Source organism: Acanthochromis polyacanthus, chromosome 3 (assembly GCF_021347895.1).
Source record: "Acanthochromis polyacanthus isolate Apoly-LR-REF ecotype Palm Island chromosome 3, KAUST_Apoly_ChrSc, whole genome shotgun sequence".
Taxonomy (NCBI): Eukaryota; Metazoa; Chordata; class Actinopteri; family Pomacentridae; genus Acanthochromis; species Acanthochromis polyacanthus.
This window is the reverse complement of record NC_067115.1, coordinates 4,435,131-4,453,274: the sequence shown is the minus strand read 5'-3', so window position 1 is coordinate 4,453,274 and position 18,144 is coordinate 4,435,131. Positions and strand designations below refer to the sequence as shown.

The 18,144-nt window shown below is 43.3% G+C and overlaps 2 protein-coding genes across 3 annotated transcripts; one reads left to right on the top strand and one right to left on the bottom strand.

The window, feature by feature from the left end:
- Positions 1 to 89: 89 nt before the first annotated feature.
- On the top strand, positions 90 to 9,566 carry palb2 (partner and localizer of BRCA2). The gene is made up of 13 exons (XM_022220702.2): positions 90 to 166; positions 416 to 513; positions 604 to 663; positions 746 to 926; positions 1,550 to 3,031; positions 3,890 to 5,316; positions 5,484 to 5,636; positions 6,255 to 6,337; positions 6,531 to 6,680; positions 6,756 to 6,872; positions 8,016 to 8,103; positions 8,203 to 8,399; positions 8,847 to 9,566. Exons 2-13 carry the CDS (start codon positions 436 to 438, stop codon positions 9,088 to 9,090), a joined length of 4,260 nt encoding a protein of 1,419 aa, XP_022076394.2. The 5' UTR covers positions 90 to 166; positions 416 to 435; the 3' UTR covers positions 9,091 to 9,566.
- Positions 9,567 to 11,566: 2,000 nt separating this feature from the next.
- plk1 (polo-like kinase 1 (Drosophila)) lies at positions 11,567 to 16,867 on the bottom strand. Of its 2 annotated transcripts, none has more exons than XM_022220704.2 (11): positions 16,141 to 16,867; positions 15,534 to 15,702; positions 14,698 to 14,842; positions 14,511 to 14,604; positions 14,183 to 14,408; positions 13,993 to 14,032; positions 13,722 to 13,819; positions 13,543 to 13,620; positions 12,920 to 13,074; positions 12,596 to 12,778; positions 11,567 to 12,472 (listed from the first exon to the last, which is right to left on the bottom strand). In XM_022220704.2, the coding sequence occupies exons 1-11, from the start codon at positions 16,501 to 16,503 to the stop codon at positions 12,284 to 12,286; spliced, it is 1,740 nt and encodes a 579-aa protein (XP_022076396.2). In that variant the 5' UTR covers positions 16,504 to 16,867; the 3' UTR covers positions 11,567 to 12,283. The 2 variants fall into 2 exon arrangements, with proteins under 2 accessions (XP_022076396.2, XP_022076395.2); XM_022220703.2 differs by having other exon boundaries at positions 13,993 to 14,035; positions 16,141 to 16,866.
- Positions 16,868 to 18,144: the final 1,277 nt, after the last annotated feature.

Sequence of the window (18,144 nt, the reverse complement as noted above, 5' to 3'; positions counted from 1 at the left end):
CAATGGTTATATTATTTCACTTTAAGTGCCCAACAAGCATCAAAACAGGGCCCTTTAGAGGTATGTTCTGATATCTATTATTCAGGTCTCAACGAGTTTGCGTCACACAAACACCGCGGTTTCTCTGAAATGCTAAAAACTCCGTAGTTACCCTCCAACCAGTTTTGTAAGTTAACTAATCTGTGTTGTTTACCTACAAGTGGAAGAAGATGTTCAGCTGTCTTTATTATTCGCAGGATAAACTGTTAATTATGTTATGACGTGTTAACAGACAGTTTAACTCGCATGTATCCCGCAAGCTTAGCAGAGCTAGCGCTTTAAGACGTATTTATGAATCAGCTATACAACAAGTGTTAAACTATGCTAAACTGTCATGTCAGCTGTGGCTACATGTAAGTCGTGTGTTGTGTGTCAGGAACGTGTCAAGTGAGCAAAATGGACACTAAAGTGGGAGATTTACTGCAGTGTGATGACCAGCTGAGGACGACGCTGCACTGTGATGACAAGGAGAAGGTAATTTGTCCGAGATATTAGTCATGTTTGGTGCTAACATGAGCCTTGCTGTGTTTCTTTTGACATTACCACTGTGATGTTCGCACTCAGCTTCGCAGGAAGTTGGCCCAGTTACAACGGGAATATCTCAAGACAGCCCAGAGACTGCAGGTGAGATGTATTGTCCTTCACTGTGCTTTCACTAGTAAAATATAGAGCAGTTTGCCTCATATACATGTTGATCTGCACACAGCGTGCTGAGCGTTTGGACGCAGTGCGGAAACATGTGAGGAGCAGGATCACTCAACAGAACCAACAAGACCAGAAAGATCCACAGGTTTCATCTCATCCCCGTCTCAGCCCAACTGCATTGATCCTGAACAGCGGTAATGCAACAGACACAGGCAGACCCCAGAGCCAGGGACACACTGAAGGTGACTCTCACATAGCCGGGCCATTCTGTAGCACTGACACAGAGCTGTGTAGAATGGTCTGGCACCACCGTGTTCTATCAAATAAAAGCTGTGGCATGTTTGCATTTCTTTAAGCCAGTCACAATCATATTGGCACAGCTGAGTAATGTGTGGCTTTGGTGTTCCCTCAAAATAGTGATAGGGGAGTTATTTGGATAGAACATACGACATGCAGTGAGCTGGGCACTGTGATTAGTTTTAATAAAGTAGTAGAGCTGCTTTATTACACGATCCAAATCTTCAGTAAAACTTGAAAATTTTGTGTGGTAAGCTGCTGCCTGGTTGTTGTCGTGGGTTTTGAAGACAGTAACACTTAGGTGGCAAAAATGAATTAGACAACTGCATGAAATTCACAGCCAATGGCAAGATTATACCTGCATTGTATAACCACTAGTCCTAATCTAATGAAGTCTCTTTAATTGAGCATAACTGCAGTGATTAAACAGCTACACCGAAGTCAATCAGTTAGTTGTTGCTTATATAAACAGACCATACGTTTTTTGATCAAATGAATCTACACTGTCATAACTGTGCGAAGCAGAAAATGTTTTGCAAATTAGAATTCATAACTTATCTTATCACAGATTCTGATAACCCTAGGAGGAGCCAAGTGATCAGATTCCTGCTCCCATCTGATGCTGCTTGTCCAGAAACCCCAGATTCTTGCCATGATGCATTAAGAGGTCACAGACCCAGTCCAGCCCTCCGCCTCAGATCACGGCGAAGCCGCTTACGCTGGGAAAAGAGGAGTGCTGAGGCTGGCAGAAGCACAGACGACAGTGAAAAGCATAAGGAGCAGAGTGAAGGGACTGAAAGTGCTGGAACAGCAGAAGAGGTGGAGAAAATCAAGTCCCAACAAACAAATGTTGCAAATGAAAGTGAAGAATTATTTTCTAGTACAGAATCGGAGTCTCCCTCTCGGCATCTTACACAGTGGAACACACATGGGTGCACTGAAGCAGGAGATATGGAAGGAATGGAGATCCAAGGATGTGAAGAACCAAGGCAAAAAGAGACTGAGTTAAAAACTGAAGGAATACAAGAATTACGGTCATCTGACTTGTTGCTCACATGTTGCAACCCTGCTTCAACAACAGAACAAAGTGGACAAGATGGCACAGAAAATGGAGGAAGGAAAGAGAGAGTGGAGGATGGTGAACATATTAGAGAACAGGGAAAAAAAAGGCTGTGTGAAGAGAACAGTAATAAAGACATTGAACAAAATGCAACTGAGAATGCAGACAGTGAAAACAAGCATAATAGTAGTGTGGAAGTAAAAGAGGAAAAGAATGGGATCACAGGAGATGGAAAAGGTGGAAGCCTTCTAGACTCCTGTACGTTAGTGGAAGGACTGCTTTTTCCAGTGGAGTACTACGTTCGAACCACAAGGCGCATGTCACTTTCACAGAGCCAACCTGACATGCAGGCTGTCATAGTGTCCCAGCTGAACATGGGACGAAAACGCAGAAGCCAGGGCCGCGGCACAGGACTCAATAGGAACACACACACCGCCGAACATTCAGATCAACACGTCCAGACAGATTGCTCCTCTGTGACGACTGCATCTGTCGATCCTCTGAAGCCATCACATGTGCAAGTTTCCAGTGTATCTGCTGTCCACAGCCAGAGCTCCAGCAAGATTTTAGATCACATCAACCCAGACGCTTGCTTTTCTTCCACGGTCACCACTGCTCGTCCAGCCAGGGGCAGGAGGAGGAAGAGAGGTAGAGGCAGAGGAAGACCTCAGACCCCACGGTCAGCTGTTGGATTAAACACCTGTCAGCTAAGCTGTGTTCAAACCTCAGGTCATCCTCAACCCACCAGCACCCCGGTCTCCTCCTCTGAGTCTCTTCATGGAGCTGATGGACCAAAGCCCTGCCTCACCGCAGAGACTGTTTCAGTTTCAGATGAATCCCAGCCTGTGTCCATCCACAGCACCTCTTCACAGTCTTGTCCTGCAGTTAATGAAGCTCCATCCTGCTGTGCCCCTGAACATCTGAAGAAGAACTATCCCATCTTTCTGAAGAACACTGTCAAGACTGACACAGCCCCACAGATAACCAGAGGTAAGACTCAGAGTTTTAGTTCTGTAGTAGATAGTAGGAATAGAACTGTATATAATCAATTAAAGGAAACAGCTAGTGTTAATTTAGCTTTTCACTATTAACTATAATCCCTCTTAAAATCTCCGACCAGTTGCTGATTTTAGCACTAAAGCCTCATCACTGTAACTCAAAGTTACATATTCATAAGATTATTTGCCATGAAAGCCCCTGCCTTAAAATGGCTTTGATGTAACTCGGTACCATTGCCTCCACTAAAATGTGCAGAAGTCGCTGCGTATTTTTCGGCTCACCCCTCTGTCGCTTGCTGAAGCTTGAACTGCTTATTCTACCTTATGGCTCTGTGCCATTTACATCCAAAAATTCTGTCCAAAATGTATTTAAACAATGTCAAAAAGTCCTACTGTTGTGTTGATTGACATGTTCTTTCACTGAGGTCAAAACAGTCTCATTGTTTGTATTCTCCTAGCTTGCCAGCTCAGTTAAACATCATCTGTGGGTCCAATGACACCTAGTAATGTCATTCCCACATAGTGGAAACGGCTGAAATACTTAAAAATATATACAGTAGTAAGTTCTGTTCAAAATAATGTTAGATCATTGTTTTCTACTCACTGTAAACATACTGGACAAGCACTCATGATGATACTGAATATATTTATAAGAGGCAAATTGAATAAACCGACTCTTCATGTGTTTAACACTATACACAGGAGATGAGCAGTCGTTAAAGAACAAAACAGATGGCCAGTCTGATCGATTACATTGGAACGTCCATGACAGGAGCATGTTTCTGAAGGACTGCTTTGTCTCTGCATCGTCTCACATTCTTTCATTCATTCTATTTCTTTCTTATTTCAGACACATCAAGGTGGCCATGTGTCCTTTTGCCTTCGTCTCCACCGGCGGCTCAAACATCTCTTTTTCCTCTGCCGTCTCTGTCCGCTGCCACCCTGGTCAACAGCCTGATGAAAATGGATATGCCTCAAGATTTCCACCTCCCAGACGACCGTTTTGCCTCCTTTAAGCTGCACAAGCTTCGCCAGGTCGCCATGGAGTCGGGAGTTGAACATTTGTCACCTTCATCTTACAACACGCAAAACAGCGACCGCCGATCTGACCCTCGATGCAGCAGCAGCGACCCAGTGACGCTTCTTCCACTCCCGCTCAGCCTCACGCCCAAAATCACAACTGCACCCCGTATGACTGAAGAACTCCAGGCTGCTGCACCGCCTGTACACCTCTCAATTTCATCAATAGAACACAAGGTTAAAGATAAACTGATAAACCAGTCCGTAAGTGTAGAGCAATCTGATCGAGACATTACAGAAACCCATGTAAAGCAGCTGACTGAAAACCTCCACTATGAGACTCACTGCAGCCCAACAGAAACTGCATCAATGTGTGCTGATGACTGTGTAGATAAACGTGAAGGGAATGAAACTGAGGCACCGAACAGCTGTAGCCAGAGTATCCTATCAGTGAGCAGCACACACAGATCTATAAAATATCCTGACTGTGCAGACGGACTCATCGGCAAAGAGAGCGATAATGTCACTGAATCATCAGGGAGCATACAGCAGCCTGCATCAGAGAAACAGATCAAGTACAGTGGTGTAGACCAGCCTTTAGAGGAGCTGACATCTGGCAACCCCCAAGCAGAAAACAGAGCTGTCACTGAGGCTCTTACTTTTGCTTCCCCTCTACAGGAAGCGCCTGAGGAACCTCCTGACAGCTCCACTGCTATGCGTACATGTAGTGACACTAAAGATGCACAGGACTCTCCTGTGAAGCATCTGAAGGTGAAGTCTCCTGCTGAACATTCAAAAGAACCTTCAGAACCCGGCGTGAATCTTTCCGCAAACAAACTAATTGGAAATAAGACCCCGTATGTAATGCACCACAGTGTCCACTCTCAGCTCCTGTTGACGTCTCCTCCGGCCTCAGCGCCCGACCCCTTCACAACCCCACGCCTGCCCTCATCCACTCTAACCTCCAGCCCCACACTGCCCTCAGTAGGACTCACGCCTCACCCTGTCCCCCTCACCTCCTCTCCCTCTGCCCCTTCTCTCACCCTGCCTCCCCCTCACAGTCCGTCCACTCAGGCGCTCTCCCCTCCAGCTCTCTCTCCATGTCCATCCATCTCCTCCCTCCCTCCCAGCCAGCCTGAACCTGCTTCCTGTGCTACTCCCTCAAGCCTTCAGCTGCTGGAGTCATGTGGGCAGGCGGGTCTGACAACAGAGGAAAAAGCAGAGGAACGAATGACGAGGTGCACACTCACACTAAAGGTAAAAAGAAAGTGTGTTTTTCATGTCAAGGATTATCACTTGGCTTCAATCACGTTCAGTTTTTGATTGAATAGGTGATCATTTTTTTCCTGTGTAGAAGTATGTGTACCTGCAGCATCTGTGACATGTTTTCTGAGTGAAGTGTGTGTTCCTGTGTGTGTTTTTAGGCTGCAGCAGGAGGCACTCTGGTGGATGCGTGTTGTCTTCCCGGATCCTCAGGCCGTTTGTCTGTAGCAGCAGCAGGAAAGTGGGCCGTGTGTCTTTGGAGTCAGACCTCAGCATCGGACTGGAGCTTAGTGCACACGTGGACCTTCAATGAGGTGAGTTTTAATGTACGCTCACATACATGTCTGCATGTCCCAAGTCGTAAAGGCACACTGTGGAGGTCTGAACAGTGGTGAGCAGTGTTTTACTGGTATTTTTGTGCCTGATGACTCCTACAGGACGGCGCTGGAACACACAGTCCTGCTGATGGTTGTTGTAATCCCCTTAAAAAAACCTTAACAGTAACGTGATAATGGCAGTGAAGGCTGCTGTCATGTAAACATGGATGTAAACAATGCACAGTAGGATTAAAATTCATTAAACTGTCTCTGGTAACATTTTGTTAAGAATTTATTACTTATTAAGTCTTAAAGATACAGACAATGCTTTCTTTTTTCCCGTAATTTATAACGACAAGATGAACTTTATTGATCCCACAGTGGGGAAAGTTCACCAAAATATCGATTCATCAAAAAAATTGTACAGAAATTGGAAATGAGCATATATAGCTGATGCATTTAGCCTGAGCACTTTTATACAAATACAGGAAGAGTTGTGGTACACTTACCTCAGGAGAACATACAGCTGCTGGCAGATTCAGAAGTGATGTGGGACATGAACATGCACAGCATTCATATATGTGTTTTTTGTTTGTTTGTTGTTGTTGTTTACAGCCAGTGATCAGTGTGTTTGCTGTCCCGGATGCTGCTAGGCTGATATGCGTGACTCTGGGTCAGCTGGAAATCAGAGAAGTGAGGTGAATACAACACGATACATGAGACTCTCTGATCTGAATGTTAACATTATAAGTTGGCTTTTGCTCAAGAATTAAGCTTGGAGGTGCATTCATTGGACATCTCCAGGTTGGTTTACTCATTTTGCCTGCAGAGACAGGCTTCTGCATCTGCACTGCTACGTCATAACTGCATGTGTGTTGTTCACGTGCACAGGATGCTGTCCTGCTCCAGCCTCACTCAAACACTGTTCTGTGAGGGTGTCGTCCAGGCAGCTGTGGGAGTGTCCAAGTCCAGAGTGGTCACCTCCTCCCACTCAGCGACAGGTTCCACTCTGCAGGTGTTCACGCTGTCGGACAGCAGCAGGTAGCGCAGTGTATTTAGCCTCCCTCAGAGCTTGCCTCATTGTGCAGATGTCTTAGTGTTTCTTCTCTCTTTCAGCTCACCAAGCTCTCTGCCTCTCGCGTCTCCTGGAGTTTGTGTTGGAGCCCTCGCTCCAGTGGATGGAGTTTCTGATTCTCTCATCGGCACAGACGAGGGTGGACACCTCTTTGTTTGGTGAGCAAGACCGACATGATGACAGGTCCAAGTCATTGCCATATTGATGGTCACCTTGCAGCAAATAGTTGTTCAGATTTCAACCCTATTCGGTTCTGTTTTGAGTTTTCCTTTGGTTGCTCTGCTCTCCTTTGTGGGCAGACTGAGTCATTGATGAAGAGTTAGTGGCAGTGCTTGTTCAGGGCCACTGGACTGACATACTGACAGACAAGAGATGTGTTCAGTCTTTGGACTGGAGAAATTGTTTTATTTTTAGAAGTGACTTTTTAACAATTGTGCATCTTTTTGTAAAAGTCAGACTGCAGACACAGAAAATGAAAACAATGGGAGAGAGAAGGACATAACGGGCAACTGAGGGCAGGAGAAATGGACTAGTTCATAGCTTGTGAAACTGAGAAAACCAGAGAGTTAATATAAGTTTGTAGAAGCATGTTTCAAAATGTATTCACTACATTGGCACCTATTGAGTTGTGCTCACAGCTTGTTGCTGCCTCCTCCTGGCAGTTTAAATATTGAATTTCTCAACATAAACATAAACACTCCATAGTTCCTCTGAGACAGGAATAACGTGTGATCTCCTGTAATAGTCACCTATATATACTAAACAAACTGGTAAAGAAAGCCAGTTCTGTCCTGGGCTGCCCCCTTGATCCTGTGGAGGTGGTGGGAGACAGGATGATGATGGAGGACACCTCCCACCCCCTGCAGGAAACAGTAAGCTCACTGGGCAGCTCCTTCAGACAGACTGCTTCACCCGCGGTGTCTAAAGGAGAGATACCTCAGGTCCTTCTGCTGCAGTCAGACTTTACAATCAAGCCTGCTCCCAGTAGTTTCAGTTCGTTCACCCACTTACAAACTGTGCAATAAAAAATGTAAATAATGATGCTGTGCAATTTCATAAAAATTTTGCTGTAAATACTGCTTTCTTTTCTTCTTCTGAAGAAAATATTTTTATTCATATATATATACACTGTGTGCGTTGTGCGCTGCACTCTTTCTTTGTTTCAAGTGTTCTATTTGCTGCTGTACACTGTAAATTTCCCCGCTGTGGGATTAATAAAGGTTTAATCTATCTATCTATCTATCTATAGTGCTCACACAGACTGCTGCTGTTTACAGTTCAGTGTTTTTTGTTTGTTACAGGAATTTAAAGACTGGACAGCTGCTGTGTAGAATCCCTCTCGGAGATAGTTTGTCGCACACAGCCTGTCTCAGAGGATACTCCTACTGTGTAAGAAGCCACTTGTCATAAAAATCCCTGTGCCACTGTAACTGTTTGAACCTTTAAATGGGTGTACAATGGTGTGTTTTCTTGTATGTTGCTGTGCAGGGAGTGCTGTTTGTTCTGCTGCAGCATCACTTTTTAAGCTCATTGGAAGAAGAAAAAAAAGAAGTGAAGATGAGAGATGGGGTGCTTTGGGATAAGGAGATGAAGACGGCCTTGTTCTCTTTGGTCGCCATTAACCCTCTGAGTGGAAAGTCCATCCTGGCTACTCAGCTGTATCCACCAGAAGCCTGGTCTGGAAGGTGAGACGAGAGCTGAGAGAAGACGAGGCGTATATTTGTGCTTTGAATTCAACCTTTTTTCTCCCCTAGGCCCAATACTGATACAATAATAACTTGATTTTTTTTTTAATTTTAAAATACCTTAGTTTCTTGTATTTTACATGCTTAATTAAAATTTCTAATACTGGCCCAGTGCTAATAGGTTCTTGTTTGTGACATGTAACAAAGCAGACAATGCTGTGAGTTGTAGTCTCAGAACACAGATTGGTGACTACAGATAGAAAGAGATGGTTTGCACCAGATCCAAAGTAACGCATCTTTAAGTGTATTATGTCAAAAATCGGCTTAAAGATAAAACAATTCTGATATAATATAAAAAGTGTTGAATGCAGTACTCAGACAGGCTGATAATCATGCTTGTCTGTGTGAAAACATTCATGCATCCACCTCTGCCTCTGTGCCCTGCAGGCTGTGTGAAGCCGACGTTAGCCGCTCCGGCGTGGTGGGCCTGAGCCAGAACGGCTGTGTGTGCGTTTGGGAGCTGGGTGGTCGGTGGGGTTCACAGATGTTGTCGGGTCCTGAGAGTGAAGGCTGGCAGCTGGCTCGATGGGGGGGAGGAGACCTGCTGGTGACTGGACATCACAACGGAGACGTGACTTTACACTGCTGCAGTACAAGCCACACTCATCTCTGCCTCGAAAACAGATTTTAATCCAACGCAAAGGCCTTTCAGAAGGCAATGAGATACTTCAACATCACTTTGGGACACTGTACCCAGTAGGATTTTTACTGATATCTGTTTCCTTCGTTTAGCTGACATGATTCTATTGGTTGCCTGTATCTTAAAAAACCTTCATCTCAGCTTAACAAAAATACAACATTCAGCTCCAGGTTTGTCTTGATACTCACTTGGACACTGTGCTGCACAAACTTACTGTAAAATAAACATCTCTTATAAGCCTGAGCTTTACTTGTAAATCTAACCAAGACAGTCCCCTTCAGACCAATTTTCTTCCTGCTTTTGGAAATGAAATGCTCACAGTACACTGAACCTCGTTGTGTAAACATATCCAATTTTGTGGTTTTATTAATGCTACTTTTTTGACTGTTCTCTGTTCATGTACATGCATGTTGTTATACTTAAAGAAAATCTTTATTTTAATATTTACATTAAACATTTGTGAATTCTTTTGTATTTATTTTGTCTATGTTCATGCTTTAAAACAAATGTGGATAATATTTTAAAGGTGCTTTTTGCAAAAAATAACCAAAAATGTGATGCATTATTCACCAGTAGCTCCAACTGTACCAGCTGCAACATTTAAGTAAAGCTGACACATTAACAATTTAATAGTTAAGGATCTATTTATATTATACAGCATATTGGACGCTGCCATGAACGTTCAAAGTGCATCACTGATAAGAAGCTGCTTTTTTGTCCAGATAACTTGGGCGTGTGACAATGCTAATGCCAGATTACATTAGATAAGATGGACATGTGCAGGTGATGATGTAATCAGCTGTTGCTTATAGTTTTATATGCACGCTCAGCAGGAGTCATATCCTGTTACAAGATTCTACATGGTCAAATTTTGTGTTTGTTTTCCATTTAAAATATCATACTGAAGCAATTTGTGGGTTTCTAATAACATTTCAAGCTGTGAGAAATTTAATGTTTGTCAAAAACTGCTATTTTGTGCAGTATATATTATAATATTATGCAAAGGGTAAAATGTCTGTATTTACATAGTGCCTTTCTTCCTCAGTGATACTCAAAGTGCTTTACAATACCATTCACTCACCAATGGCGACAAAGCTGCCATTGGGAGCGACTTTGGCTTCAGCGGGGATCGAACCACCAACCTTGCGATCAGTGAACAACCCACGCTTCTACGTGACCCACAGCTGCCCTCATGTTTAACTATTTTGAGAGCACCTGCAAATGATTTGTTGGCGTAGTCTTCCTTAACTATGAAGTGTTTTTTTTAAGTTTGTCGCAGCTGAAATGGAGACTCATCAGATCAGGTAACGTTTTTCCAATCTTCTGTTGCTCAATTTTGTTGATCCTGTGCGAACTGTAGCTTCGGTTTCCTGTTCTTAGCTGTGGTTTTCTGCTGCTGTAGCCCATCTGACACCAAGACGTTAGCAGCAGATCCTTGAAGTCCTGTAAGTTGAGAGGTGAGGCCTCCGTATATCTTGTTTGTCCAGCACATCACACGGATGCTTGATTAGATTGAGATCTGGGGAATTTGGAGGCAAAGTCAACACCTCAAACTTGTTGTGGTGCTCCTCAAACCATTCCTGAGCCATTTTTGCTTTGTGGGGGCACAGCTATCATGGAATATTATTTCCATGAAAGGGTGTGCACGGTCTGCAACAACACTTAGGTGGTACATATCAAAGTAACGTTCAAATTTGATGGTAGGACCCAAGGTTTCCCAGCAGAACATTGGCCAAAGCACCACACTGCTTCCGCTAGCTTGTCTTCTTCCCATAGTGCATCCTGGTGCCAAGTTTTCTCCAGGTAAACGATCATCCTCGTTATGTAAAAGAAAACTTCATTCATCAGACCAGGCCGCCTCCTTCCATTGCTCCGTGGTCCAGTTCTGATCCTCACGTGTCCATTGTTTATGCTTTCGTGCACAGGGGTCAGCATGAACACCCCGACTGATCTGCAGCCCCATGTGCAACGAGCTGTGTATTTTGACACCTATCACAATAAAGCAGTAACTCCTTCAAATCTGAGCAACAGTAGCTCCTCTGTTGGATCAGAGGACACGAACCAGTCTTCACTCCAAACGTTCAGTGAGTCTTGGCTGCCTATCGCTGCTTCATCACTGCTCCTTCCTTGGATAATTTTTGATCGATACTGACCACTGCCGACCAGGAACACCCCACAAGAGCTGCGGCTTTGTAGATGCTCTGATCCAGTCGTCTAGCAATTACAATTTGGCCCTCATCAGGCTCACTCAAATCCTTTCGGTTGCCCATTTTTCCTGCTTCTGACACATCAACTTTGTGGATAAAATGTTCACTTGCTTCCTCTTATATCCAACCCACTAACAGGTGCCACAATGAAGAGGTAAGTGTTTTTCATTTCACCTTTCCATGGTCATAATGTTAAGCCTAATCGGTGAGTGGGTATGGAAGTGACTGTATATCAAATTCAAACAACACAAAATAATTCATATTGTTCAAGAGTCTTTATTTAAACCTGGGTAAAATTAAACCATCTTTACAACATGTATGCATATTCAGCATTATGTACAAGTTTGTACATGTTGTTGAAAACTTGTAGAATAGACTTCTAAAAAGAATAAAATGTGACTATAGGAAGAATGTGCATGATGAAGTTGAATTAACATGGTCCATTTCTCCACAAACAACACAGATAAAACAGACAAACTAGAGAAGCAGACCAGAGGAGTTTCTTTCCACAAAGACAGCAGCTCTCAGCACACATTTTATCCACTCAGCTCTAGATTTAAAAGTATCACTGATGCATGAACAAATTCAAACAAAGAGGCAGAGAGAACCTTGAGAAGTTAGTTTCAAGTTCAAAATGATAAACGTGAACAAAGGGAAGATTCATCTTTTTGTCCCCTAATTTGAACAGTCAGCCACTATGTCCAGAGGAACGTGTCTGTCAAAAGAAGGCTTCATTGAGAAGGTGGCAATAAGAGCTGGAGTGAGTTTCTTTTAACAGCAGTATAAAAAATAAAATAAAAATGAGTAGCTGAAAGACTGAAATTCAGTTTGTACAACATTGGAGTAATTTTCATCGGACACAAAGATGGAATTAAATGAAGCATTTACACAGTGACCCTTCAATTAAATACACTGGATTTTAAAATGTGCATCCTGTCCTGTGAGAGCCGCAGACAGAAGACTTGGGAAAAGCTGGATTAATTAGCAGAAGCCTTGTTGTCCAATAGTTTTTCTACCATGAGCTTGGCGTAGCGAATGCGGCTGGCCAGCTCCTTAGTGCAGCCGAACTCCTCCAGCAGAGACAGCTTGTAGGTGCGGAAATCCCGTTTCTCATCGATGTAGGTCACTGCAGCCATCAGTGGACACAGGATCAGCTTAGTGTGGTCCTGGAACAGAGCGGTTAATAACAGCACAAGTTGAGAATTTGCTCATAAGATGTGAGCATATTCAACAGGTAATGTGAGACAGTTTAAAGACACAGGCGGGAGGTGAGCTGAGCTGCATCTAACCTGGAAGAAGTTGATCTGAACTGTGCCGTTGGTGAGGTGCAGCACGATGGCACTCTTTGTTCTGAACCAGAGGGAGAGATACGGCAGCCGAGCCAGCTCATCTCCTTCCCGACGCGCCATGTTGGCACCAGCCTTCAGCAGGTGCTCACTCATGTAATTGCGGAAATATTTCAGGAGAGTTATCTACAAGGGGAAAACACATGAGTTAGTAGTTCAACAAGAACACAGTAAAAATTAAGACATTTAAACCACACACACTCTTAACCTGGAGGAGAAAACAAACAAAATAAATTCAGTGGTCATAGTGAAGGTTTAGCTCCTGACCTTCTTGTTGAGAGAAGTAGGGAACGAGCGTACGCTCAGGTAGGATTCAGCCGCCGTCTTGTCGATGTACTGCAGACTGTCTCCGTCAGCGTACATGATCAGACGAGTGTAATCGTTGAACAGAACCCCCACGCTGTTGTCACAAAGCTGGTAGCCTGGAACAGATATTTGAAACTCATAGTCATATTTTTATACCAGGATATTTACTCATCTAACACTTAACAGCCATAAAATAACTTAATAGTGCTCTCTGGCAGTACAGTACCACAAAAATACATTTTGAATTTCATTGCAGCAATTTCTTCCAAATCATTAGCTGACAAACCAATATTCTGCATCTACACTAAACCGTAAAGGTCGTGAATATCATAAAGGAAGTTCAGCTGATGTATCCAGATATATCTAAACGGGCAAATGATGCATTTGAAAACAAACTGCAGCCTGTACAAACTCCTGGGTTAACGAAATTTTGAATGTTATTTAAAGTTGTTTGTTGCATCTCAGCTGTACTTTAGGTGCTCATTAAGACAAAAGGCCTAAAAAAAAATAATAATTATTCTTGTAATTTGATCCCTTAAATTACTTCAAGTCCTGTATTTTTTTAGAACAGCAGCTATGCTTACCCAATCCATATTTATCAGAGTAGTCCACCCATTTACTGATCCAGAAGATGGGGATGCACGCAGGATCCTCTGCCTCCTCTGGAAATAGAAAAGGACACAAAATCTCTGTATATAGTTTTGACACACCACAAAGAAAACACAAACTTGAAATCTTAAAAAACACACAAGTCTGCACATACCTTGGCGAATGACGGCCTTCTCAGAGGGCTTGGTGGCGATGATGCTGTTGAGCTGCTCCAACATGTCCTTCAGGTGGTTTTCTGATGGCTCAACCTCCCTACAAGCAGAATACAAAACAAAACATTTAGCTACACGAAAATATGACTCTCGAAAAATAACATGACACAAAAAGCAACTCATCACCGTCACATCTGGTCTTTTTGCAACATTTTATTTGTTTATGATTGAATTTTAGGATAAAAGTCAGCTCCTCAGCCTCAAAAGTTTCACCTTGGCACAGGCTCGTCCTTCACATCCACTTTCTCTGTCCCTGCTGGAAAGAGAACTCATTAATATTCTTGTAAACATCATTATATGGAAAGTCTCAGTTATTGTCTTTCTATATCATGTGCAACTACAATATTTCAATCATTTGTAGACTAAAGGCTTCTTTAGTGCATCACACTGCTTGGACTTTTACCTTTGTTGTTTATTGCAGTCAGGGGGCGCCTCTGGCTGAGCTCTGTGGCAGTGGAGGGGGCAATAGAGAACCGTGGGGGCACAGTGAGACAAGTCGTGGGCAGACGTAGGGGAATGTAGCCTGATGTGAAGAATTCGTCCGCTTGTAGCTCGGTAATTGTGGGTCTCTGGGCAGGATCGGCATGCAGCATCCTCTTGATGAGTGAAGACGCAGCTGGGTTGATGTGCTGCACAGAGTTGTGAATTCAGGTTATGAGAACAGTGAGGGCCAACTATAACACACATTTTTACGTTGATGGAACATTGTGTGCTCTGGTAAATCAGCTTACCCAGGGGATGGTGTAGTTGTTTTTCTTGATGCGGTTGTATGTCTCCTTCAAACAGGAGGTCTCGAATGGGGGTTTACCCACCAACAAAGTGTACCTGAGGACACAAAGACAGGGAGGACTGTGAGACGACTGTGCTGAAGGATGTGGAATGATGTCATTTCCTGTTGTGCTTTGTTTTCAGACTTACAATATACATCCCAGTGACCAGACATCCACTTCATAGCTGTGACCTTTTTTACAAAGCACTTCAGGCGCAATGTAGTTGGGTGTTCCACACAAGGTCTTCTTCCGCTCGCCATCAAACTCGATCTTAGTGGCCAAGCCAAAGTCCCCTGGACAAGACAGACACAAGCTTTGGTGAAACAAAGCAAGGCAACTTTATTTGTATTGCACCCTTCATATAATTATTACATGGACTGTGCATTGCTGCTGTAACATGGGAAATTTCCCCTGATGAGGGGAGAAATAAAGGATTATCTTAAACTATGACAGTGAGGTGCAGATAGTATGCAGATTTAATGCGTAGGCACATTAGAAAAGAAATATTTTTAACCTGCATTTAAGAGTTTCTACATTCAGTGAAAGTTTAATCTCCACTGGCAGTTTGCTACGCTTGTTTGCAGCTTAACAGCTAAATGCTGCTTCTCCATGTTTAGTCCAGACTCTGGCCTGGACTAGCTGACCTGAGGCCTTGGAACTAAGAGCCCTGCTCGGTTTGTGCTCTTTACACATATCACAGATGTATTCTGGGCCTAAACTGTTCAGGGAGCAGCACATTTTTGTCTCAATTTCTATGATAAATGAATGCTAATGTGTTGACATTCTGTACATTTAAGAATGAGATTATTTTTTGAGATGGTATTCATCCAGAAAGCATAGTCAGATTGCTGATGTGTGGACTGGGGTGTGCCCTATTCTTGACTTCTAAACCAACTGGTTTGTTTATGAGGGTTGGTATTAATTATACCTGCATCATGTATGACAGCAGCATTTTGACTTAAAGTTAAATTCTGAGGAGTTTACCTATCTTGACCTCCATGTCATCATTGAGGAAGATGTTGCCCAGTTTCAGGTCTCTGTGGATGACTCTGTTGTTGTGCAGGTAGTGGACACCTTTGAGCAGCTGGGTCATGTAGTAGCGAGCCTCGGGCTCAGTCACAGCCTTACGACGCTTGTGCAGCTCCAGCAGAGACTGAAATAGAAAAGAATTGCCTTGATGAGTATCATTAAGGAAATAAAACATTGGATAAAACATTTTAGATCCAGCTCTTGCAGTCTGAAAGGGGCTTTATAGCAGTAATGCAGCTGTGAGAGTGGTGGTAATGTGAATTACTTTGATTAAAACATTAATGGATAGACTGGACAGTAAAACCAAAGCAGATATTTGGAGAGATAACAGTATCAAAAAATAGGGTAAAAATCAACAACAATGAAAGAGTTTTGGTAAAATGATGCAATTGATACTGAAGGATTATTTTGACATGTAGTCATATTTAGAAGTAAATTAACTTTCTCACAGTTTGAGCTCCCTTCACTACACTGGGTGAGCAACGGATGAGACCGCCGTGTTAACCGTCGGTCCTCAGTGTGCTCACCAGTGTGAAAGGATGCGTTTGCTCTCAGCACTCACCCTTCTCCTGCAGATTTCCAGGACAACAAAGACAAAGTCGTCGTCCTCGAAAAAGCCGTGGAAGCCCACGATGTTGGGGTGGTTCAGGCTCTTGTGAATGGCGATTTCCGAGGTCATCTTCTCCCTCTGGTGCTGCTTCAGGATCAGGGATTTGGGCACTATTTTGCCAGCGAAAACCTGCTTCGTCTCCACATCTGTGATTTCGTAGCATTTCGCGAAACCACCTTTTCCCAGAAATCTTCCCCTCGTGTATCTTCTCATAGTGCGTGAGTCAACCAGAATATCCGGGATTTCTTTTAGAGGGGCCGATTTCGGGTCGACATGTGTCGACGGATTCGCCGGCTTTGCGGTACCAGCACTCATTTTTGGATTAAAGTACTTATCGGCGTCTTTAAAAGAAAGACTCAAAAGCGGTCAGCAGTCGAGATATGGCTGGTAGCTGCGAGGGTCAAACTATTGTTAGCCCGACCACAACCGACGTTAGTTTAGCCCTGGAAGCTAGCTTGCTCCCATACACTCCTGAATTTAAATAAAAACTAACGGTATCACACTTTAGACGCGAACGTTACTTAAACATTTGACTAAACGATAAAAACAAAAGACATACGACTCTCAAAACGTACAAAAACCTGAAGTGGACGTGAATTGAGTGGCTGGGCTCTTTCCTCGGTGTCTCCAGCGTTACTCCGTTCTGCCTTTGACAACAGTCTCTGCTACAAGTTTAAAATGCTGCCTCGGTCTGTACGGCGCTCTCTGATTGGCCCGTCCGATTTGAATTCAACGGCGTTCCCGCAAAGCATCGTGGGAAGATTGGTGCGAAACTAGCCAATCACTGAGCGAGTAAGTCACATTCCGCGGTGTGATTGACTGAATGCCGGTTGCTGGTTACACGTGATTTCCGTAACAACTGCTGACATGGGAAATGTAGTCTGAGAGGGTTTTAATAACAACACGCCGAAACAGTTTTCAGTTGTGGATTTTTTTGTTTGAGGAGGAATGTTTTTGAAATTATGTACTGGAATAAAGTTGACAATGGTGCTGTGTACAATGCTCGTTGTAGCTATAGCGAAAAAAGATTTAATACTTTAGTAAAAATGACAAAATATGCCGAACAATGAAAAGGGAAAGTAGGCTACTCTGAACAGTAATGTGGATTTGTATGAAGTAGTGTGGACTGTATAAATAAGTTGGATTCACCAGTTTTTTACTAGTCATCAGTGAGTAAAATAAGTTTATTCAAGTGTTGTGCTTGCATGCAGTTTTTGATGTATGAGAATAAACACTTCACTCACTACATTTCAGTAGGACATGTTGCTTTTAGACTTTAACTGGGTTTGTTAAAGATTAATCAACATAATAGCAATAGACCTTTTCGCAGTGACGTCAGAGTCTGGGACACGTGACCATACCTTCCTTAGCAACGCACGCCGCCATTTTAAGAGGGGGCAACAAAGTCATTAGCAACCGTGATTTGACCGCCGAAACCACGCGGTTTTGACCCGGAGAAAAACGTCTGGTGATCAAATCTTGAGCCAAATGCCAAGCTACGGTATAAAGAAAAAATAGAACTGGTTGGTTTGCAGTCATGTCCGTACCAAATTGCACTGGGATCATGGGAAAACGACCCTACTACGTGTCCAGATCTTCATTGGCACTCCATTTACGAGTATCTTATCAACAGCCCAGGCATCCACACAATGGAGAAGATGAAGACTTATAAAAGCCTGGACTCATACGTTTTCATTGAGGTATGCTTATATTTATACGTTTTTGTCCATACAGGTCAATGTCAGAATGATAAATACCTTGTAAGATACGGCTACACCAGCTCCGCTATGCTAAGCTAATGTTAAGCTAACGGGGTGAGCCATTACACCTTTTAATTTCAAGCGGAAGTAGTGTATGTATATTAGTGAGATATGCATTATCTAAACTAAGAGTCAGATACTTGTAAATGAGCTCTACCCACCCTAGGCCCAAGGGTATGAGGTGCTAACAATAATG